The sequence below is a fragment of the Lepidochelys kempii genome, chromosome 26, assembly GCF_965140285.1.
Source record: "Lepidochelys kempii isolate rLepKem1 chromosome 26, rLepKem1.hap1, whole genome shotgun sequence".
In the NCBI taxonomy this organism is placed as follows: domain Eukaryota; kingdom Metazoa; phylum Chordata; order Testudines; family Cheloniidae; genus Lepidochelys; species Lepidochelys kempii.
In genome coordinates, this window is record NC_136405.1 from 3,831,856 (window position 1) to 3,857,340 (window position 25,485).

The window sequence follows — 25,485 nt, forward strand, 5'->3', positions numbered from 1 at the left end:
CATTCCTTTTTCATTTCTGAATGATCATGTGCGCATGCACATGCAGTCAGTCATGCGCACACACAGAGTCAGTCATTACTGATCCCAGGGTAGAGTTGAATCAGGTGTTCTCTAGAGCCAAAAAAGAAAAAATACAAAGTTCAAGCAAAGTCACTGAATGACTTCAGGGAACCTGGAATCCTAAAGTTACATCTTGTTTGCATTATCCCCAAAACAACTTTGACGTCCTGTCCAAAATTTGGGTGTGTTGAAGCAGCAGGTGAAGACCCTAACGTGGGACACCCAGGAGCTCCTCTCCAAGTATACATCTAGCCTGATCTTCAAAGGTGTTGAGCATCCCTAATTCCTAGTGGCATCGACAGGAGCTTACCATGCTATAGACACATTATTTCCAGGAAACGTGCTCGCTTCAGACATGAAGGCAATTCTAATGGTATTGGATGGCCCTTGGGAATAAGAGTCAACATGCTCATCTAGAGTACTGACAACTATCCTAACTGGCAATCCTAACTACGGCTCTGCTTAAGTCAGTGTAGGCTGGAGAAGAAGAAGAGGGTCCTCAGGATACCTGCTGCTCCGTATAGCTGTGTTTAGAGACTGTAACATGATTGATGTGGCATGTAAACAAAGAGGCACCAAACTGATAAAGACAAGTAAGCACAAGTAGTGGACATGAGTCATCTTTTTAATCCCTATGCCTTGCATAATAGTTTAAAGCACCGGTATGGGCACTAATCAACTTGCAGGTCTCAGATGGTAATGAAGCCAAAAAACAAATAGTGTTTATTGATCTAAGGTCTTCATCAGCAAAGTACCTGAGCATCTCACAGTTTTGAATGCATTTATCCTCATAACACCCCAGGGAGGGAGAGCTGTGCTATTATCCGCATTGTACAGATGGGGAACTGAGGCACAAAGAGACTAAGTGACTTGCCCAAGGTCACACAAGGAAATCTGTGGTGGATCAGGGAACCAAACCCAGGTTTCCAGAGCCCCAACTCAATGCCATTCTTCCTCTTGTTCTGTCATCAATTCTGATTTTTCTTTCCCTTTTCAAGGCCCTCAGTATCTGGCCTAAAGTTCTACCAGTCCTTTTGATGAGTGGGAGAGGTGAACCAACATGGAAAAGAGTCGGCTACAGCACTGTTCAAAAGAGCAGAACAAGTGGAAAGGGGGAGGAGGCTGGGGTTGGAAACAGCAGGAATAGGAGAGAAGAGCAGCATCCCCACCAGGGTCTGAGATGAAGGGAGGACCAGGGTTGTGGCAAAATGTAACCAGACATGTTGTCCAGTCTAGTTTTAGACAAGAGCATCACTTTTAGCACTTCTCTTGCAGTACTTGTACAGTCTAACTGATCTCACCATTCATTACACCAGCCTTGCATTGTGTTCGCATGCTCCTGGTTAGGTTAAATACCTTGTTTGAAAGCAATTGTAAACAGAATTGGTGATTTGATAGTCAACTTTTAGTTAAAACAGGAAATTATTTAGGACACTTAAAACTAACAGTGATGCTGTACAACTACAAAAATCTAGAGTTACAACATGGCATGCTTGTATAGCTCCTTCAAAAATAACATTAATTTACCCATTAATTTGTTTTTTTCAATCAAAGTAGCAGGCCAAGACAAGAGCAGATGTGTTGATTTCACCACCTCATCACAAACCCAGCTGAAATATCTGGGAGTTACTAGGAGAGCTTTGGAATAAAAAATATCTGGGAGAGCTTTAGAATAAAAATATCACTAACCTAAAAATTTATTCTACCCCATTCACTCTACAGCAACCCGAGTCATATTTATAATAATATTCTTGAATTCTTACTGCCTAAGAACAGCAGGCTACAGAACTGTCCTAACAAATGAAACAGATCAGAAAATATACATACATGAAACCTACAAACACTTTATAAATCATATATGTAGAGAAAACCAATTGGGTTCCTACTGAACTACAGAAGAAAATCTCTGTGTTCAGGATGTTAATACATTAAAAGAAGTGATTAACACATTACTATGTAACCTCCCTTAGAGAAAATGCCATTAAGAAGAAAAATAAAGTTATCTGAAAATTGTGAAATCAAGGCAAACTGCATTGCTGGAAAGAAAAAGCATATATAAATAACCAAATCAAAGTTGATCATCATGGACTCTAGTGAAGTTGAATGTACTGCATCTGCCTGAAATAACTCCAAGGCAGGAAAACAATGAAAGAAACTAAGGTTGTAAACCTAAAAGAAAAATAAAATTCAGGAACCTTGACCAATATTGCAATATGCGGTACTTTGAGTCAGAGCAAGACTTAGGTGCTCCTTCATCTTGCTTTGGCGACCTGCAGAGAACCCCACAGTCCATCCCTGTGGATGTAAGCAAGTATTCCTGTTGCCCCCAAAATGTTGATTTAAAGATGAGACTTTTGTGAATTACCCAGTGTCACTCAGCAATTCACTGGCAAACCTGGCATTATAACTGAGGATTGTCCTGTCTCCCACTCTAGCACTGAACGCCCACACCCTCCCCTCACGCCCTGGGGATCTTCCGCATCATCTCACAGAACGTCTCCTCTCTGTTCCACTGTAAACACCTATCCGGAAAAAAAAAATTCTTTGAATGCAGAAAACCCTCAATAGCTCTACAAAATTGGTAAAACAAAGTTTTTGGCTTGTTCACTGGGCAGAGCTGCGAACAGAACCCAAGAGTCTTAACTCACCATTAATCTTCCCTACATTACCAGACAATATTTGGGTTTCATGTGTATCTAAACAAGGAGAATGGTCTTGAATGTTGGCCAAAATCATGATCCAGGACGTGTGAAAAGTCAGTTAGAAAGTGTGTTTTTACTTCATGCATTTCCTGAAATAGTATCCATTGTCTATTGAACACAAAAAACTTTAAACTGCTGTTGTTGGCCCCCCTGAGGTATGTTCTGGGGTGTTTATGTCTTGATTATATAAGTATGAACACATGAATTCCATCTCCTGTTCCTTTGTCAGCTAGATTTCTTCTGCAGTTAATTGGAAGCCAGGGAACTCTGCCTATGGGAAAGCCAGCAGCAATTGTAGCATGCCTCTACCAGAATTTGTCGATATGAAGTACTGTATAGCAAGGTCAGTTTAAAGAGATGCACAAAGACAAGGAGAGAGAGACATGCCAACATGTAATGAGGCAATACTGGTTATTAATTAGTCTAAGATGACTAAAAAGGGGGTTGTACTATTCCAGCTTTGCACCAAATACCTCAGCTCATTAGTCATTGCTTTGACATGCAACTAAAATACAATTCACGCAACTGTTCTTTATTCGGCAAAGAATGATGCAGGCTGGGAATAATTTACAGGCTATAAGAAATTGATTCTTTTATGCTCTTGTGTTTGTAGTACAAGTACAGATCTACAAATACAGAGAGTGGTGTTTATTCCTGTTTCCTTTTCTAACCATAGGTGAGCAATTCTCAGAACTTTTCCTACCACTATAAATAAGTGCCTATTGCTTTTTTCTTGGCACCCGCTTTTTCCCCGATCAATGCTACCCTGGGAACAGATACCCAAGTCCTTTTCCTGAATGCTGTGTGGAGTGCTGCCACATAGTTTTCAGAACCCCTCCCTTCAAAAACAAACAAAATAAAAACGAAGCTAAGATGCCAGTCACTGGTTATTAAAATAACTTTCCCCCTCTCCCTTTCCTTTCTGCTGAACCAAGTGAATGCTTAAAGCCTAATGGTTTATAGACAGTTACTACAGTAACTGTGGTAGATAAAACCATGGAAGGCTGAAAATGCCACAAATGGATTTTGCTAATACTGTAAATTCAACAGCTTCCTAACCGGTTCTGGTGGGGCATAGGAAGCAGGTATCTATTCACCAGTGTAAGAACTTGCTGACCATTATTTTAGGACACTATACCATTCATCTCTCTTAGGTACTTATCTGCCCTCATCACTATAGTATCTGATCAACTCATAATCTTTAATGTATTTATCCTCCCCACATCTCTGTGATGTTGGGCAGTGCTATTGTCTCCATTTTACAGATGGGGACCAGAGGCCCAGATGGATTCAGTGATTTGCCCAAGTTCACACAGAAAATCTGTAGCACAGCAGGGACCATAATGTAGGCGCCCCAAATCTCAGACTAGCACCATCCATCCTCTCTGGGAGTGGTAGTCGTATTGGGGCCAATGACAATTCCCCAAGAGAAAAGCTCATGGGAGACAAAAAAGCTTGCAGAGAAGAGCCCAAAGTTTCCCCTTCTATTTTTGAGCATTTTTAAATTAAGAGAAAAATCTGAGCACTCTCAGACTTGGAAATTCAGGGACAAAGTGCCTTGCAGAACAGAGTGAGGAAAGCTTTCTTTGTTACTCCCTATGTTGTGCCTTTTCCAAGGCTGGAATATTTCAGTCTCCTGGCGTGTCGCATTTGCACTTTTAGCATGCAGAAATATACTCAATACAGCCCAATAATCGCTTAATACCAACTAAAGAGGATTTTTCCCAACAACAAATTATATCAACCTCCAAACAAAGCCCCATTTGTTGCTACTCTCATTTTACTCTTTAAAGCTCAGCCTAGACCATTCCCATTTATCAAGGGCAATAGTGACCCTAAAAACAGATGCCCAAAAGCTGCAGGTGACTTACCAAAGCAAGGCTAAGACACTGTACACTGAAGGATCACGTCCATAAGAGAATCCAGGCTAGATCCAAGTGTACTAAATATTCAAGTTCTCGATTCCAAGAGTGTAATTGGCTAAAAGCGGCCTAAACGGGATTCCAGCTTAAATGCGGATTTCATTATGTGAGTAAGAAGATGGTGTATTCTCAAGGTAACAGCTCAGGTATTGCTCCGTTAAGTACAGAGTATAGACTTTGAAAACTACACAAGGGTAATGTCTACTGCTTATAAACTCTTACCCGAGTTTCCTGCTGTGGCAAGCACACAAAACTGAATTCCCACCCTCTGAATGAGCCACCTGTGAGAAGAAATATTTCACATTATGTAATTCTAGTTATAAATTTACTGACTCATTTCAATAAACCTTGAAATTTTATAGACACCCCTTTTTATATGTGCAGGGTAATAAACAACTAAAGAATGTTGGTCATTTTACTGCACCTCTCGGCCCTTAAAAGTTTACACTTGACTTTGGTCTAGTGGGCCTATGTGGCTAAAGCATAAGCCTGGAGACCCCTAGGTTCTATTGCAGGCACTGAGTCACTGTCTGAACTAGGCAAGTCATTTCATGTCGCTTTGGGTATATGGTACGGTCTCAATTATTTAATATCGTGGAGGATACTGAATAAATTTAGATAACTTGAAAAAATATCAATTTAATATATTGGGGAACACAACTGTTTTTTGGATAATTGAGGTTCAGATAAGCAACATTGTTATTTATCTAAGGCCTGGATTTACTGTATCTTTTGAGATGCTGAGACAAATGTCACCATGTCTGGATGAAGAATTAAAAGCCACATTTTCAAAAGTGGCATCTAATTGTGGGTGCCCACCTGCAGCTCCCATATAATTGAACAGGAAGTGACAACAACAAGAGATTTATTAGGAGCTGTGAGTGCTCGGTACTTCTGAATGTCAGGCCCTAGGTGTCTCAGCTGTTATTTCAAAGTTAGACACCACTTCTGGAAATTTGGGCCTGTCAAGGTTCTTCCCCCACTCTGAACTCTAGGGTACAGATGTGGGGACCTGCATGAAAAACCTCCTAAGCTTATCTTTACCAGCTTAGGTCAAAACTTCCCCAAGGTACAAAATATTCCACCTGTTGTCCTTGGACTGGCCACTACCACCACCAAACTAATACTGGTTACTGGGGAAGAGCTGTTTGGATGCGTCTTTCCCCCCAAAATACTTCCCAAAACCTTGCACCCCACTTCCTGGACAAGGTTTGGTAAAAAGCCTCACCAATTTGCCTAGGTGACTACAGACCCAAACCCTTGGATCGTAAGAACAATGAACAATCCTTCCAACACTTGCACCCCCCCTTTCCTGGGAAATGTTGGATAAAAAGCCTCACCAATTTGCATAGGTGACCACAGACCCAAACCCTTGGATCTGAGAACAATGAAAAAGCATTCAGTTTTCTTACGAGAAGACTTTTAATAAAAATAGAAGTAAATAGAAATAAAGAAATCCCCCCTGTAAAATCAGGATGGTAGACATCTTACAGGGTAATTAGATTCAAAAACATAGAGAACCCCTCTAGGCAAAAAACCTTAAGTTACAAAAAAGATACACAGACAGAAATAGTTATTCTATTCAGCACAATTCTTTTCTTAGCCATTTAAAGAAATCATAATCTAACACATACCTAGCTAGATTACTTACTAAAAGTTCTAAGACTCCATTCCTGGTCTATCCCCGACAAAGACCAGCATATAGACAGACACACAGACCCTTTGTTTCTCTCCCTCCTCCCAGCTTTTGAAAGTATCTTGTCTCCTCATTGGTCATTTTGGTCAGGTGCCAGCGAGGTTACCTTTAGCTTCTTAACCCTTTACAGGTGAGAGGAGCTTTCCCCTGGCCAGGAGGGATTTCAAAGGGGTTTACCCTTCCCTTTATATTTATGACAGGGCCTGTCTCCAACATAGCTGCCTAAGCAGCTAATCATCCTTTTGGACTCTTAATAGCAATTTCAGCTTCAGAGCTGTCCTCATCTAGGGGTGCTGAAGCAGACAACTGTGATTCATGTGAGTCTTTGGTTCTATTTTTAGTAGTTTAAAACAAAACAAAAACCTCCACGTGCCTGGTGCGCATTAGTAGGGGCACTAAAGAGGTTACCTGAGTTCCTTACAAGTCAAGTCCACCTACATGAAAAATGGCAAATAGTTTGAACCTCTTAAAGAGAGGTGCTGAAACTGAACTGTCCTAAGTACATTAAAAGGAGATTGCAAGTGAGCTGTAGCTCATGAAAGCTTATGCGCAAATAAATTTGTTAGTCTCTAAGGTGCCACAAGTACTTCTTTTCTTTTTGCGAATACAGACTAACACGGCTGCTACTCTGAAAAATAGCCATCTTGTCGTTGTCTTTTCCTTACTGAGTCAATATAGCTTGTGAGGACGCTGACATACTTGTCATGCCATATCGATGGAGTAGGTTACTTGGACAGAAACCACAGGGGATTTCCTGATCTCCAGCAGAAATAATTTAATGACAAGATGCGGTCAACATCGGTTTTCACTGCCCCAGCACCTCTCCCTCTTACTGCTCTGAACAAGAGCTTCTTCATGGATTATCCTACATCTCACATTGCTAAAAGTGAAATTACAGTGGCGATGCTGTTTTACTGAAAAGCTACTCAGCCACCAATATAAATTTTGCACAGACAGTATTGCACTTCAAGTTACAGTTAACACATGCCGCAACCTTTCCATGACCAACACCATTAGTTCTTCAGACTTGAGCATGATCTTTCAGGCAACACCTTAAAGCAAATGATCCTCTTGTTTTTAAGTGTATTTGTAGATATCAAGAGCTCATGTATGGCCTATAGACTATGTAATAGATTAGCTGCCTTGAATTAACATACACACAGAAAAAAAGGAGTTGCAAAGATTTTTTTTTCTTTATCATGGTTGCTGTAACGAAGCCAGTGCGTGCTATAACAAAGCTAGAAATGGCAGTAAACTTAAACTAGCATGAGGATGGTCAGTTTTGTGGCCAGATTCCAACGTGGACATATTTGCATTATGCCAGGTGGTTGTTCTTCACTTCCCCTACTTAAATAAATCAAATAATACTTGTGTAGTGTCATAGCCATTCTGTACCCAACATTTCAGAGTTAACTTAAGGAATGACTCAAACACTATCCATAAAGCATTCAGAGTTCCTTTAGGAATGAAAGGTGTTATTTACAAAGTAATAGGCCATTCCCACATCTCGATTTCCCAGAAAGTCCTGTTCTTGGTATATGTTTTAGACGGCGGGCTTTTTTGAAGTTGGGGAAGCCTTTAGTTTTCTATACCATTATAGCTCTAAATATCACCTAGGTCTTCACCAAACCATCTTAGAGGTTTTCAGTTTCGTCTTCGATCTTGGTTTGGGATCCTTTTCCAAAATTTGGCGAATAGATTATGAAGGCATGACTTCAAAGATGTAAATGTCACTAATCCAATACAATCAACAGGGTTTGACAAATGGCTGGCCCAAATGGATAAATGCTGAAAATGAGGAATGGTAATAGACTATTTTTCAGCAATATACAACAATACTTTTATAACCAGAGCTGGGTGGAATTTTTCAGATGAAACTTTTTTTCCCCTCTTGAGAAATCCAAATTCAGATTGACCAAAATAGATCACAAATTTGTGTTAAATTCTCCATCTTTTTTACACTAAAACAAACACCATTTATTTTCATCATTTTAAAAATTAAACTGACTTTATGATTCAAATGAATTTTTATTTTGAATTTTACTTCAATTTTATAGTAAAATGCATTGTTAAAAGGGTAAAAAACCCTTAAAAAACAAAATAAAAATATTTTAGAGTCAAACAAAAGGTTTCAACTTTTTCAGTTTGGTCACCAAATTGAAAAATAGGGTATTCTCACAGCTCTATTCAAAACAAACTTTTGGGGGTACATTTCACTGGTAAGAGTAAAAGGAATAAAAAAGTGTTTTATGATTGCTGACACAAGTACCTTACCAGAATCTTGAATAAATGTCTATGAATTCATTGTAAGCTATGAGACACTGTTTTAAATGGCCACGAAGCAGATGTTTTAAGTCTTTAACAGAGCTAAGAGATTAATACATAAATAAAATTTAAAAGAACCAAACAGACCTTATAACCAATTTTATTTATGTCCCCAAGCATAAGGGTCTTTTTTATTTAAAGTGTGTTGGGGGACTAAACAATTGCTATACATATTGCAACACCTTAGCACTCCAACTTAATCCCACAGAAGCAAGAAAATCTAAGGTTAAAAAAAAAAAGAAAAGAAAAGCAAAGGTCACTAGGCTATTGAAACGGGACTACCTAAATTCAGCCCCTCTGGAAGTTCTGTCAGCTGCAAATGTTTTTGCTGGGAGTGGCGGGATTTGGCAAGTGCTCTGGGTCATGGAGGAAAATGCAATGCAACATGTGAAAAAAAAAATTTGGTTCTGATGGTTAGTAAACTGCTCCAAAGCACTGAGGGGAAAAGGAAACTTTCTTGTTAATGTGTAAAGTCAAACATTATGGACTGATTAGTCCAATTTAAATTTTTCAAGAATGTACTTTATCACTCCAAATTCAAGCTTGATTAAAGTCCTATAAATGGAAACACCAAACTCCCCTCAATTGTAACAGCCCCTGATGTTTACCTTGTGGATGCCATATATGCCAAATATACTTGGTTCATCCCTATTAATTTATCCTTTTTCCTACCACATCTTCTTATGAGAGTTACCTATTTTAACAGGTGACAATTTGCTTCGATAAGTAGCAAGACGCTCATTTATTAGAATGCTTCCGTGGCATAAAATAAGAGGTTTTTTACTGATATTACTTCAGAAAGTCATCAATTGTGGAAGGTTCTGAATAGTTCAATGGGAATAAAAAAGGGTACTGGCAATAAATTAGAATACTGTTGCCTTCTTTATGTGTTTCAGGTATTTCTTCACAGTTGCTACTACGCATGAATTTTAAACAGCCGCTGAGATGAGATAATTCATGAGAAGCATTACAAAACTTTACCATGTATTACAGTCAGCTGAGTCTCAGTAGTAGGACTTCACCATATAGCCACATGAAAAATGTAGCTGGAGTCGACGTACCTTCGGTCGACTTACCGCGGTGTCTCTTTTGACTTTTGTTCCTCATGCCTTAATTGCTTGTTCTACCCTATTCTGGCCTCCCATCAACTCCCCTTCTCACCATAACTCCATATGTTTCCCAAGGTGGAAGCCCACTGGTGGCTCCATAGAGGTGGGTAGCATTTGATTTTGCAGCTGAGCCAAGTTTCACAATAGGAGGAGAGAGAATCTTGGGACAGTGGACTACTGCTTAAAGTCTGCAGTCCACCAAGAACTCCTACTTTAGCCAGGTGCATTAGGTGCCACCATGGTGGTTGGGTCTTCAAGCATTACCTACTGGCTTACTTGCAGCTTTTTAGACAAAATTTACCATGGGAAATAAGGCAACTTCAGGGTCATGATATTTTCCATCACTTCACTCATGCTTGTCCCTGCTCCACAACCTCTGCTGGATTAATCAACATGTCTGTCCCTCCCCAGCTGGGAAACTTAATTCCCCACAGAGCAAGTTTTGTTGCTCTTAACTTAATGATTTAATATCACACAAAGAGTAAAGCAAACCTCTTAAAACTGCCATTTAGATTCTTCAAAAGGGGTTTTTATTTATCTATAGCACTTGTATGCGTGTGCACGCACACACACAAATAAACATCAACCAAGGGGGGAGAATTTCAAGCAGGCAAAGTCCTCTTTTCCAGGAGAGGCTCAGCTTCTCCTGTTAAGCTGCTCTGGAGGTTAAGTATGACAGGCCTAAATGATGGAACTTTGTGGTGCAACGCAGGCACAATATAATGTGAGCATCGGGTGGCTGTTATTTGTTTCCAGCTTACAGGTGCACCTTTTCTCTCCACAGGATCGAGAGACTATAACTATAACTGACACTCCGAACGCAAAAATTTACTCAAGAATAGCTCTGCTGAGTTACTGATGGTTATGATTTCATTCACAGGGGTTATAGGCTGGCAAGTCACTGCTGAAAGGACTTGCAGCAGTGTTCTGGATTCAGCTCCCGCGCATTCATTTTGGGTGTGTATGGATGAGGTGGGCCTCTAGGAGGAAGGGGAGGAAAAGAAGAGGCAGAGAGATTTCACAATACATTTTTTGGGACAAGAATGATGTTCAGCCTTTGGAAAGAAGCTCCCTTACCTCTCCACCATCTCTGTAAAAGAAGCTACAGAATATTTATGGAACATGTTTTCTTGACAGCACTTTCAAAAAATAAAGGATAGAGCAGTCAGTTTTCTGCACTCTCCTCTTTCACTAAAGTTGCTACTGCCCTTTGAAAATATGAAGGCACTCAAGAGCTTTCATATTTTCAAAGGGTAAAAGTGCTAAAGAGCAGTCCTGTATTTCAAACACACAGAGAAATCAGTTCACATCTGCTGAAATTGTTCACTCGGAAAAGGTAAAAACAGCTAGAAATGTCACTTAGTTACAGAGTCTACCTTATTTTGAAGGGATGAGGGACAAGAGCTGAGGAGCACAGTGGTCAACATTTACCACATTTTACGAGGCCTTTCTGTATCCCACAGCTACAGAATCCATCAGGAAATCTACCCCTATACAGCATTCATTACCTTTTCACATTTAAAGCTTTCATCTCAAAAAGTAGCGATTAGAAATAACAGTGCTTGTGAAAGGTGCTGGATGAAACAATCCTGGAGACTGAAGACCTCCAGTTAACCACAGAACAGAAACAGCACCTAGAACATTGTTGGCTTTCAATAGTCACGCAATACAAGTCATACATATGGACAGCAGCACTGCAATGCTTTGTCGCAACTGACCTGAGGGAAGTTCATTCCCTATTCACATTCAGTCTTTGGTGTCTCTGCTGGAAGGACTAGGGAGCTGATCAGTGCTAAATGCAATGGTAACACCAGCCAACTAGGATATGGGCTGAGACCATCATCTCATTTCAGAGAGAACCAAATAGGCATCAAATGGAAACAAAGTTCAGTCATTACCCAGGACTCAAACTTGCCTCAAACCTTCTTCTAAAATAGCCTGGCCTTCCAGGCATGCTGCTGAAGGCATGACATGGTTTTGGGGGAAGGTTAAAGGTATGTTTGGGCAGGTGAGGTCAGAGAGTGAAAAAGGGAACTTACTTTGTTGGTTTTTATTTATTAGCTGGCTCAGTGGATTCATTATTTGATGCTAGGTGATCACCATTTGCAATTGTAGATGTAACTGTTCAGCCACGAGGAGCTTTGTAAGGGCATTTTTGTGTGTTATTTAAATCTAAGGAACCAATACAATACAAAATACTGAGTTAGACTCTGTCTGAAGTCAGAAAGGTTCTCTATCCATTACGTTTCCACCTCCTTCCTTTCCATAGAGCCATTCAATCTCATCTAGACAGAGAATGTGCTGTGCGGATTTTCCAGGAGACAACTGGATGTTTAAAACTATTTCAGTCTCCATTGTAGTCCCTAGAAAGAGATTCATTGACTTCAGTGAGTACGAAAGAATTCTGCCATTGATATCAATGGGAGCAGGATCAGACCTATAATGAGCAGAATATCAGTTTTGTTTTGTTCCTGCTCTTTCAATCCCATCCCATTTCCTGAAAGGGGAGTCAGGAATTGGCTGGTGAGTAATTTGTGGGATGTCCAACTCTAGTCATTAGCTTGAGCTGTTAAAAGGTTACATTTCCCTACAGCTCAAAATAAAATAAAATAAAATAAAGCTCCCCACAATTGTTATGAAGTGTTATAGAAGCAACGAATGGAACTAGCATTCAGACAATTAAAGCAAAGTTATCAATCTTAACAAAAGTCAAGGTAGCTCATTAACAAGCCCCAGATTCAATCGAAATATAACAGGAATATTTAAATTGTAGTATAAATTAGATCTGTAACAATCTTTATAGGAATGAGCAAGTCAAGTAGCAAAGTTATCTTTGGAAAAAATCTATTAGCACTAATGGAGCGATAATCCTTTTAGATTCATTGATGCTGACAGATTAAATACTTTCAATTCATTTTTTATTTGGTTAGCTCATTTGACATTGGATAAGTCCTAGATTCTATGTTACAGTGTGAACAGCAGGAGCTTTTCCGTTACTGTGACAAAACCGTGTACTACTGGCATGTTTTCTGGGGGGTACCAAGTAGTATCCTGTGGGTATGGGTAATACTATACACTACTCCCAAAAGGCTATGAGAGTAGATAAATTTGTTTTAATCTTCAAAATAGAAACACTGTGGCTCAAAAGGTTAGACTAAAATTATTGACTTTGCTTCTTATATTAGAGAGGCTGCAAAAGAAAAGGAGAAATAAGAAAAAAATATTATAAAAGAATGTGTGTGTTTAAACACATACAAACACTCCCTGTAATAAGGGGTTGATATGAGTGGTCAGCCTCAATTTAGGACAATGATTCTCAACCAGGGATAGGCATACCCCTGGGGTACACAGAGATCTTCCAGGTGGCATGTCAACTCACCTAGACACAGTATTTGCCTAGTTTTACAGCAGGTTACAGGAATAGACTCAATATGAAGAAAAACTTAATGGTTGCTGTTGCTTCACAGCCTCCCAGAAGGACAAGGCACACAAGTGAAAACCAGGCTCAAGTATCACATTAAAATGGAAGTATAATATGTATGTTCCAATCAATTTATTTTATAATTATATGGCAAAAAAGGAGAAAGCAAGCAATATTTCAGTCACCTTTTAGGTGAGGTAAAACTTGGGGTAGGCAAGACAAATCAGACTCCTGATATGGGTATAGTAGTCTGGAAAGGTTGAGAACCACTGCTTCAGGAAATCGCTTTCTCCATCTCCAATAGTAGAGATAGTTGTGGGGGGGGGGGGCAGGAAAATGATGAAATCATAGAATATCAGGGTTGGAAGAGACCTCAGGAGGTCATCTAGTCCAATCCCCTGCTCAAAGGAGGACCAATCCCCAATTTTTGCCCCAGATCCCAAATGGCCCCCTCAAGGATTGAACTCACAACCCTGGGTTTAGCAGGCCAATGCTCAAACCGCTGAGCTATCTCCCTGCCTGCCAAATGTTTGTGTCTGTTGAAAAATGCAGTTTCAGCAAAAACAAAATATTTTGCAGAAACATTTTGAGAGAAAAAAACTCAATCCAGAATAGCCTGGTGGTTAGAGCACCTCCGCTCTAGAATAGCTAGGAGCCTGGCACTCACCTAGAATGTGGGAGACCCAGGTTCAAGTGCCAGTCCCTAATCAGACAGCACAGGGACTTGAACGTCAAAGTGTTTTGCAAAACGGAGTTGTTGTTTTCTGGCCAGGCCTATCCAGTAGAACTCAGGGTTCACTTAAGAAAGAACTAACCCTTATTAAATGGAGCTGTGCTGACTTACACCAGGTGAGGTTCTGGTCCATTGAGTCTAACAGGATTCCACTGCTTCCCAACAACAGAATACACAGTTAATATAGCATGGAGATCAATTTTCCAAACAAATCCAATTTATGACAACTACACAACCCATCTCTTATAAAAGACCATTTCTTTGTATACCATATATGGGAGCTATCCAGCCTTAAATAATATGTAATACGCTGGGTAAAACCATTCAATTTCAGAATTAGAAGGATATTTTAATGTACCTATAAAAATGTATGCGACTCTCAGAACTACATGATATGTACAGCAGTATCTGGAAGCTTTCAGTTAGAACATAGTGCTAAAGAAGCAAGGCATGCATTAAATATATGCACCACCTACCGTCTTCAGAATGTCCATTGCATTCATTATTCAATTGCAGTACAGTACTCTGACAGGGAAAGTGTTGCTAAATGCAATCTAGAATTAAAGTTTAAACTCTAAGCAAACAGTTTACATCGTATATATTTATGCTAAAAGAAACAAAAACCAGTCTGTCTCTCTCTCTCTCTCTCTCCCACACACACACACACACACACACAAACACAGAGTTCTGACCATATATGCCAGCAGTAAATATCTCCTGAATTAGGAATTTCATACATAATATTTGAAGGGTAATGCCTATCCTCATATTTACAGCAGTCTTGGTTTTGGCCTACTCCCAAGAAGTCATGAGGCATCTACCACCATAAAAGTCATGGACACTTGTATGATTGTGTACATTGGACAGGATTTTATACAAAAACTTGAATTCAATTTCGTAGAACAAATTCATTTCTGTAATACAATTTATTACTACGGAGTGTGGTAGAAGAAGTGATTCTGTGAGTAGTTGGTTCACAATTCTCTCACTTAAGCTGTGTGTGCCTATTTTATGTTTATTCTCTGAAAGCATTAAAACAATTGACTTTTACTGGCACAAATACTCAAAAAAATGTTAGTTTCACAAAGGCACTTTTACCAGATAAAAAAAAGTTATACTTATCCAACTAGGGAACACAATAATAGCACAATAATTGCAACCAATCACAAATAGGCAGCTCAGATTTTAATTGTTTGAATAGCAAGCCAAATAATAAGTGAAATTCTCTCTCTCTCTCTCACTGACCCACAAACATGAACCAATGGAAATCAAAAGCTATTCTGTCTGGGCATTCTCCAAACAGAAAGGCAAAATTCAAATAAAATATTCACTCCAAGTGAGATTTTCAAAATTGAAAAATCCATTGGGAGTTGGGCATCTAATTCCCTTAGGCTCCTTTAAAACTCCCAGCCCTAGTTTGCTTTGTCGCTCTATTGAAAATCTCACCTTCAGCCCTTTACACTGATACACACTCCTCAGGTGGAGGAGATGCAATGATGAATACAATAACCACTCCCCCCAAATGCTTTCCCCCACAAAGAAAAATAAAACACTATCAACTGAAACAATGAATTTACATTTCAGCTAATTGCAAGTTTGATACTGCCTCCTTAAATCAGATATCTGTTATCTGTGCCTCACAGTGGGGCACTGTTCCAGGTCACTTGGAATTATGAGAAGACTGTGACGCTTCATTTTAAACTCAGATCAAATACCCGCTGTGGAGTCTTTTGTTTGTCATTCCTTTCCTCCTCCATAATTCTAATGGACGGCAATCAGGAGAAAGATTTTTGGAAGCTAACCTGCCCTTATCCTAAATTACCAAGATGAGGAACATTCTGCTGAAGTGAAGGAACATAGCCAGCCATTTTTATAATAGCTACAAGGTGGTCTACATTAGTCTGTCGATCCAAGAATGAGAAACGTGCACACAGTTTGAAGTGATGCCTTTTACAAATGAAATAAAAAGACTGATCCCTGCATATCTCTCAGAGACAATAAGGCAGAATCCCATATTTACTAGCTGGGTACTCTTTCAGACCTAGTGAACACTGGTCTTAATATGTACCTCCCAAATTAGAGAAAGAAGACGGAACATATCAGCCTTATTCTGAGCACAGCACAAATGCATGTTTCTAGAGACTACATAATAGGCTAGTGGTCCAGAATTCTTTGCCCATATTGCATCTTTGCATGTGCATTGACTGTTTTGATGTATAAGTCCATATTCTGTATTGCAGACTAGAGTATATGCATGCAGGCAAAGTATAAATGCTATGTTCTGAAGTTCTGGCCTTATATAACGTAAATATTTTTTTCCACACCAAGGACACATCTCAGCAAACACTTATTAATATTTCTCTCTCTCTCTGAGGAGAAAATATTTTATTCAAATTTGGTTTCTGAATTATCCCTTCTTTTAATCAAATCCTATGTGTCCACATGACCTCTTGACTCCTTACATACCAGTCTGAGGTCTGGGGAGGTAGTGTTGGAAGCAAGACTTTCATACAACACTTTGATGCCCATTGGACTCCAGTTGTGGTACCCAACAGAGCTGGACTTCTTTGCTTGAGCACAGAGACAGACATTTTCCATTCCCAAAACTTGGTTGTAAGGTTTCTTTTCTACATTTTATCCAATTCAAGAGGAGTTTTGCTTTAAGTGTTTTATGGATTGTAAAGTGCCTTAGGATATGCAGCATGATAAGCATTTGAGAATGGGCAGCTTATGTTGTATTGCTGAAGTTCTTGTCAAGCACAATTTAAGAGACTTTAATCTCTTGTTATGATAATACCCTGAAAGAAGCCACAATTTGATAACAAAACAAGTTGGATTGGGAGAAAAAGAAAAGCTCACTAAGGAAGATTCTTATAACACTTTTTCTATAAAGCTTTAGATCTTACAGCATGTTTAAAGAAACAATGAATGCTTTGATTTTTCATTTGTTTGCAATGACTCAACATAGTTCTCTTGTGGTTCTGCAGCACTCGAAAGATTGTCATCCCAAACTTGAGGGAAAATAAGCAGCATTTTAAAAAACTTGGCTGTATTTAAAAAAACTAAACAAAAAACCTAAACAACACTTTTTCTCCCATTAATTTAAATGGAAATTTTCTGGATCCAGTACAACTATCGTGTTACCATAGCACTTAGACTCCAACTGAGATCAAGGTCCCTTTTTGCTACATAAACTATAAGATCTTCTTATTGAGTATAAGTAGACAAAGAAAAGGTGGGGAAACAGGCACAAAGAGCCAAAGACACTTGCTCAAGGTTATACGGAAAGTACGTGAGAGCTGGGAATAGATTCAGGTCCCTCTGAGTTCCATCCCAGTAACCCATCCACTAGAACACACTGCCTCCCTCTCCTTTGTCTGGGAAGATTTCCTAGTTGCGATATTGTTAGCATATGTTTTCCTTTCTCTCTAGAATTACAGATGAGGGGAGCTGTGCATTCATGAAAGGAACCAGACAGAAACCCTCTTTGTACACAGAAAGGATAAAGCCCAGGTCACGGTAGTGAAAGTTGCCACCATTGCCATGAAGAGGGATTACTCTCCAAGCCTGGCTGTTTGTGGGCCTGCTAAATGAGGCCTCTGCTAAAAGATTTTGTCCAGTGGTGGTGGTGTGTTTGTGTGACACGGACATTTGCCCACTGGGAACTGAATTGAGCCACCAACTCATTTCTTACAAGCCAGCCAGCCAAGCATTAGTTGGTAACTATTTTTAGTTACTACCAATCTTGGCAGGATGCAAAAAGATGAACTGGTGTTAGGGCATTTATGTCCCCTTATCAATTCCCAAAGTCTTCCCATTCCAGGCTTGTTATTCTATCACGTGCAAATAATTCCTTTTTCAAGAAGGCTTTCAAAGGCACAAACAGGCAGTTAGGCACCAAATTCCCATTGAAAGTCAACTGGGTTTCGGCACCTAATTCCCACTTGTGCATTTTAAAATCATTTTCTTTACTGTTAAAGAACTTCTCCTGAAACAAATAGTAGTAGTCAGCCAATTATTAGTATCACACTAGCTCCTAGACACTCCAAGAAAGATCAGAGCACTGTTGTCCTGGATGGTCCACAAACACATGGTAAGACAGGTCCTGTCCCAAAGAGCTTGCCATCTAAATGGACAAGACAGACAAAGGGAAGCATTATTATTCCCATTGTACAGATGGGGTACACACACACACACAAACAGATTAAGTAACATGCCCTAGGTCACAGAGGGAGTCTATGGCAGAGCTAGGAACTGAACTCCTAACTCCTGAAGGCACTGCCATAATCACAAAATTATCCTTCCTCTGTAAAGCTAAGGCCCGCTAATAATTCATAAGTGACTAAGGTCATATATCACATCTACCAATGTGATATATGCCATCATGTGCCAGCAATGCCCCTCTGCCACGTACATTGGCCAAACTGGACAGTCTCTACGTAAAAGAATAAATGGACACAAATCAGACGTCAAGAATTATAACATTCAAAAAACACTTGGAGAACACTTCAATCTCTTTGGTCACTCGATTACAGACCTAAAAGTGGCAATTCTTCAACAAAAAGACTTCAAAAACAGACTTCAACGAGAGACTGCTGAATTGGAATTAATTTGCAAACTGGATACAATTAACTTAGGCTTGAATAGAGACTGGGAGTGGATGTGTCATTACACAAAGTAAAACTATTTCCCCATGTTTATTCCCCCCCCCCCCCCGCCCCGTTCCTCAGACATTCTTGTCAACTGCTGGAAATGGCCAACCTTGATTATCACTACAAAAGGCTCCCCCCCCACTCTCCTGCTGGTAATAGCTCACCTTACCTGATCACTCTCCTTACAGAGTGTACAGTAACACCCATTGTCTCATGTTCTCTGTGTATATAAATCTCCCCACTGTATTTTCCACTGAATCCATCCGATGAAGTGAGCTGTAGCTCACGAAAGCTTATGCTCAAATAAATTAGTTAGTCTCTAAGGTGCCACAAGTCCTCCTTTCCTTTTTGCGGATAGAGACTAACACAGCTGCTACTCTGAAACTTAAGGTACATTTTGTTTCTCTAATCATAGTATTTTGATATATTGTTTTCTTTTGTGTTACTAAAAAAGTCTTCTCATTAGAACACTCCAACCCAGGTTATAAGTTGTGGAAGAGGCAGTAGAAGCAGCTAACGGACTCTTAAAGGCAGCCATGAGGACAATATTGCCCAGCAGGCTTTTCCCCCTCTGGTCTGATTCAAGAGAGGATTAGACATTTATATAGATGAGATATCCACAGCAATTCTAGGTAGAATTTTTTGCAGGGTAAGGATAAGGGCATATTTGTTTACTTGTTTTGGAAAGAAGTTTCCCACATGGGGAAGTTCTTCCATGGCTGATCACTGCTGGATTTCTCCTAAGCATCTGGTACTGTTAGACATGTCCCTCGGCTGATTGTGGCAATTCCTGTTCTCCTACATCACCAACATTACTGAATAATTGGATGTCATTGAGAGGTTAGGAGGACAAAACCATCAACTGAAGTTACAAAAGGTGAAATAAGTTTAGATTTGCTTGAATTGTTAGCTATTTTCATAATCTACTTGCAACGTGCATCACAATATAGTCTATTGTCTTCTAATGATCTGTAACAGACTATAAAAACAACATACTTGCAAATATCCATGCTATATGGGTAGGCCAAATGATACACTGTGGCACAAGACAAGTTCTTTAAAAGTAGAAATGGAAAATGAAACAAGTTTCTATTTTCTATAAATGGATCCGACCATCTGCTCCATTACAATAGCAGCAAAATCGAAAACAACAGAAACAGCAGCCTCTGGTGTTAAATTTCTGCTCTCAGTCTCAGACTCCACATTTCCTCAGAAAGCAAGACTAAAAATACAGAAAAGATACATCAAGTTGCGCTGCGGGATCCCTTGTACCATAAGTAATTTTCCATCTTAGTATATGATATCATACTATTTGTATTTTCCACCTGTAATTCACTATAAAAGTACCATTATATTAGCAATTTTCATTCTGCGTTAGTGAAAGTCCATCTAGGTCTGAAATTCAGTTACAGTATCAAGGACGACACTTGTTTTCATAGCATGGTAAGCTCATTTCACCTCTTTAGAAATATTCTTTGCATATGAAGAGACAGAAATGATATATCCCCCCAGCAACTGTGAAGAAATTATGCATCAAGTAGCACTTGCATATAAAAAAAAAGAGACTAACCATAAAATCTCAGAAATAGGTTAGCACAAAGGAACTGTTATGCTAGTTCTAATTACATTAATGGAACATGTCCACAGAAAGATGTCATCTAGTAAGCAAGTATATGATGGAGTTTATTTGCAGATCTGTGTGCCATGACAGTATTATATGTAACACCTTGATCTGATGTTTGGCCACAGAGGAGGGAAGTTACTGTGCAGAGCTACACTGAGTTAGAGGTAATGTACTGTATTTTCTTTGCAAAGTAGTAATGTGCAGAAGTACTTTGCTATGCAACAAGAGTGCTGTTAAAAAAAACAAAAACAATGGGTTGCATCTACCTACTGCATCTAGATGTTGAAGAGACCGCTACCCTCTGATGTAAAGAATTAGAGCCCATTCATATTGGAAGAAATTCTGGCATTCTACAGGTGTAATCACACCAGCCCACTAAAATTTCATGCACAATTTGTGGCAACATATTATCAGGAGGATAATGAATTGGGAAAGTTATCAAAGAGAGCAACAAAGAAGTGAGAAGATGTCAGGAGTTGACTTCTAAGAATTATTAGAAAAATCTAGATTTGCATTCATAAAGAAAAAAGGTGAAGGAAGATGGTCAAGTGGCCCAAATACAGAACTGGGACCAGGAACCTCCACATTCTAGGCTCAGCTTTGACACAGAATCCTTTCTGTAGCCTCAGGCAAGTCACTTTACCTCTCTGAACCTTAGTTTCCCAATCTGTGAAATGGAGCAACTATGTTACTATGAGCGTACCAAGTGTGCATCATTCTGAAGGATATAGCAAAGGCAGATATCAACTACTAAGTAAGATGGTGACATGAACAGAAACTGCAGGTGTTCGCTCAGGAGCCATCTCTCTGCTGAGAAGGTAATTTGTGTGAGCAACTGAATGAAGAGAGTGATAGACACACTCTTGAAAAGTATTACACACTGGAGTACCAAACAAATGGATGGACCATATGATCTTCTTTCCAACCCTGAGTCCATAAGCAGAATGCCCACGGTGAGGATGCCTTAAATGACATATTCAGAACCAAATCACACAAATGGACCATAACTATTATCCACGAGTATTTCCTAACATTTTGTATATTACCTACATAAAATGATTAGAATATTTCATGTACATCTAGACAACACATTCACCACATATGGACTTTAAAAAGAACAAAGAAAGCAGTATGTTGACAGTGTGTGGATTCAATTAGCACTTGGCAGGTCAGAATACCCCCCTCCCACATACTTTCAAGTTGTAAACTGTTAAATGTATTTTTAATAACCAAGAAGCTTCATTCTCAGCAAGGTACCAGGTACAAAGAAATGAATCTCAGTGAGGCTCTCCAGAAAACAACATACATAAAATATATTCCTTTCAAGCAGTTTTTTTTAAACACCCACTCTCCTTATTCCACATATTCAAATAAGTGGAACTAGCCACGCAACACAATAATAAGCCTCACATGAAATGCCATAGAGAACTGTTAGAGCGCCAATCCAGTGACTCCAAATACTTAGCAAATACTAAAGAGTTCAGATGAACAATACCCCAATGAAACATAAGTCCCATTTACAAATGAGAGAAACTGAAGCAGACAGGTAAAATTAGTTTGCCCAAGGTCACAGCAAATCAGTGGCATAGATGGGATTAGAATTCAGATCTCCTGACTACCAGTCCTCTACCTTAACTACAGGACTATTACAAATGGAATTCAGTATTTGTGCCTTTTCCCAGAAAGCATTTCTTCTGGTTCCATCTCCAACAGTTGTATTATATGCCCCACTGGGCCATAGAATCCTAGCCAGGGTCTCAACTATGCAACTATCTAGACTGCTGTTGTCCTCCGTTTTACACATTTATTACCAGACGTTTTAGACTGAAAGCAGATATTGTTCCAATACCTTGTTGGCCACAGACCCACCCTTATTCCATTACGTGGGTTAATGGTGCTCTTTATCTTCATAAAATCAGTAGCAATATGCAGTGGCTGTCATGCAGTTCTGTAAATGCATAGGCACCATTTGAAGAAGAAGGAAAACACTTAATGATTCTTATTTAGAACAAAATGTACTTAGATCTAGCAATACCACCCAATGCATAGATGTGGGCTTTATAAACAAGACATTGAGAGAAGGATGTTTATATTTTGCAGACATCTTTATATCAGATATGGGGATGGACACAAAGTATAGTTTTCCATGCATCAATGAGTTAATTACCAGGGAAATATTAGTGACTTTCTATGTCCCATTTTTCAAATTACCAGTATCTCTCTGTACAATGTTTATTGTAAAATAAAAGCCTGCAGCTATGCACACATTCATTCTAATAGACTTAAAATGCAATGCAAAGATTATCTGCAATCATTCCTTTTTGCTTTTAAGCCCTGCTCAGAGTGAAACTCTGGAATGCAATTTCTCTTAGAGGTGGCTCTAAGACAACTTCATAAACTGTAATCTTATAGCTCAATGGGTCAGTAACTGGGGTTAACTGCTCCAGCTAAAGCTACAAGTAAACACTATGCAGGATCAAAAAAGTGAGAGAGACTCTGCAGCCACTGAAGTGGTTCTAAAAATACCTTGCTATCCCTCATAATAATGCCTAAAAACAATTGCACATTAGCTTGGCACCTACAACATCCGCTACGGTACATTTTAACTAAGTAGCTGAAGCTTGTTTCTAACAAGAGAGGGCAGAAAAAGAGTTGGCCTGCTGCACGTGACCTGTAGTGTGAAATTTCAGATGCTTAAAGGGGCCTGATCCTGTTACTATTGAAGGCAATGGCAAAAACTCCCAGTGTTCAAAATGTGCCAGAGAAAGTCCTTCAGCCTCCCTTCATCCCACACATTCTAATATTTCAGATTTAAATACACACACAGTTTCCCCAGGGAATCATATATAAATCATTATATTTATAGTCACATTGGGGGTGAAAAAGTAGTTAAACTGCATTTTGTTCCCTGTCACGTTCAATCCTGAAAACAAAAGTTGACTTTTTATATATAGGAACTTTTGTCCCACGGCTCCTAAACACTTCACTTCACCCAATTACACCAAAATCTTCCCACCTATCCCCTCTGCATTCACCCTTATCTTTTTGCTAAACAAACCATTTGGTTTTATTGTGGAATAGCAGATGAGGGTGGACAGCTAAACACACAGGAACTATAACGAGATGTTACCAGCTACCTGCTAATGACTTATTTTATAAAGACTAAAACAACAAAGTACATGGGAAAGAAAATGGAATGATGAACATAATACACATGGCAAGGATGGAGACCTACACAGACATTATTACTCCTGCATAATAGACAGTCTCAAGAGATTCCCTCAGGATCTATTCAGACAGCATCAGATTTTGATTAATCTGGAAAAGAAGCCGAACAACAACTGATGTATCAATCTCAAGTTCCAAACAGTCAACAACAACAAAAGCCCCACCAAAAAACAAAACAAAACAACACAACACTAGCTTCCAACAGCAAATATTTTCCTTGAGAAGGATGACAAACATGAAAACACCCCCCGCACAAACACACACACTTATGAGAAGTCCAGATATAATAGCCAAGGTGTCAAGGATTCCAGATGCTGAGCAGTTGACATTCTTTGGCGAGTTGCTTGGCAGATTTTCTAATTGAAGAATTTTAGCAGGACGACATTAAATAAAAATGTGGGAACCAGTGTGTACCAAAAATAAACATATCCCAGACCAGAGTGTTATTTGACAAGTAATTAAGTTCTCATTGCTACAGGAGGTGGTAAAGGAAGGCAGGAGGCTTAGGGATTTTGTCCAACGGGTACATTTTCACACACTGGAGCCCAAAGGATACTCATGCTACATCTTTCTCACCCACTTTAACAGGCTGGAGTTCTCTCTGCCTATCAAACAAGCAGTCTTGTGGTAAATCACCTCTGTTCTCAGTAAGGATTTGAACTACCAGTCACAATTTCCACTGCAATTCTGTCTCCCCCCACACCCCACTCCAAATGAACTCCTGGACACGATGTCCTGCAGCAGGACATGCTTTTTTCCGATCTTCCCCCTCCCCCTCCCCCCCAAAAAACAGGCCATCCATTAGAGGTGCACCATACAAACAAAAAGAGTGATCCCTGTTCAGTGCATGCAAAGGACTCCAGGATGCAGACAGATACAAAAGGTACCACTGAGTGGGGAGAGGTAGGGGGTAACCTCACCCTACCCTCTTTATTTTTGGAAGCTGGTGGAATAATTTCCCTTGCGTGCATCAAACGTACACACGCACAAGAAGCAAACCCGTGAGACATAACGAAACCCAGGGCTGCCTAAGCAAACTTTGCATCCCCAGCTAGCCGGGGATGCAATCAGCACCTAGGGAGGAGACAGCTCCCGGCTCAGTGCTCTTCCCACTCAACTCCGCAGCCACCTCCCTGGGACTGCCGGGGGGCCGGGCTCCCGCGCATCATGTCTTGCTGTCTCGTCCCCCACTTACCTCTGAGGGCAGCAGCCCAGCTGCAGAGCCCCAGCAGCAAGAGCAGCCGCCTCCTCAGGCGTGCGGGACACCCTCCTCCTGCAGCCCGTGTCCCCATGCTCCCTCCACGCCTCCTTTCCCCCTTCTTCACTCCTGCTTTCCTTCCCCCGCCAAGGGGGGGTAACTTCCCGCCAGGCTCTCAGGGCTCAAGTGCCAGCCTGGGACTTGCCTCCCTTTTATGACTGAGCGGCGTCCCTGGGAGGGGCTCTGAGGCTCCGGGGACTGGGCTCAGTGGGTGCCGGGTGCCCCCAGCCCTGCGCTTCCCGGCGCCTGCCTCTCGCCGCTCGCACTCCGCATCTCGCCGCTTGCCAGGCGCCCGGCTACAGACTAAGCGGAGCAGCTGCGAGCCAGCATCCCTAATGAGCCCCCCGCCCCTCCACCGGCAGCCAGTTAGGCCAGGGCTGGGCGGGGCCTGGAGGCAGGACGGGGAGGACGTGGTACCCGGACCCAGGCACGAGCGAAGGGATGGAGCAGGTGCGCCCTGGCAGACAGGCGGGCGCAGGGACAGCTGCTGCCGCAGCAGAATGCGGGTGATTCCCCTCCCCTGCTCCTTTCTTCCCCTCTTCCCCATCTTCCCTCCCGTCCCCGTCCCTACTTGTATCGCTTTCCCCGTCCCCCTCCTCCCGAACTGCTGCCCGGCCTGCTGGGAGACGCTGCAGCTTCATCTTGCTCCCCAGAAACGTTACATCGCTTCCCCTTCGATCCTCGCTGCAGGCTTGTTCTGATTCCTTGATTGCCTTCCCAGCTATCCTCCTGCAAAGCTCCTTTTTCCCCCACCC

The 25,485-nt window shown here is 40.6% G+C and overlaps 1 protein-coding gene across 7 annotated transcripts in view; it reads right to left on the bottom strand.

The window, feature by feature from the left end:
- The window catches only part of UNC5D (unc-5 netrin receptor D), a 285,175-nt gene extending 260,152 nt beyond the window's left edge, over window positions 1–25,023 (bottom strand). For 6 of the 7 annotated variants that reach the window (XM_073325005.2, XM_073325004.2, XM_073325000.2 and 3 more), the window contains exon 1: window positions 24,668–25,023. In XM_073325005.2, the coding sequence (XP_073181106.1) occupies window positions 24,668–24,764 (97 nt within the window). In that variant the 5' untranslated portion in view covers window positions 24,765–25,023. The remainder of the gene's footprint in view (window positions 1–24,667) is intronic. The other variant, XM_073325001.2, reaches the window with a different exon arrangement.
- Window positions 25,024–25,485: the final 462 nt, after the last annotated feature.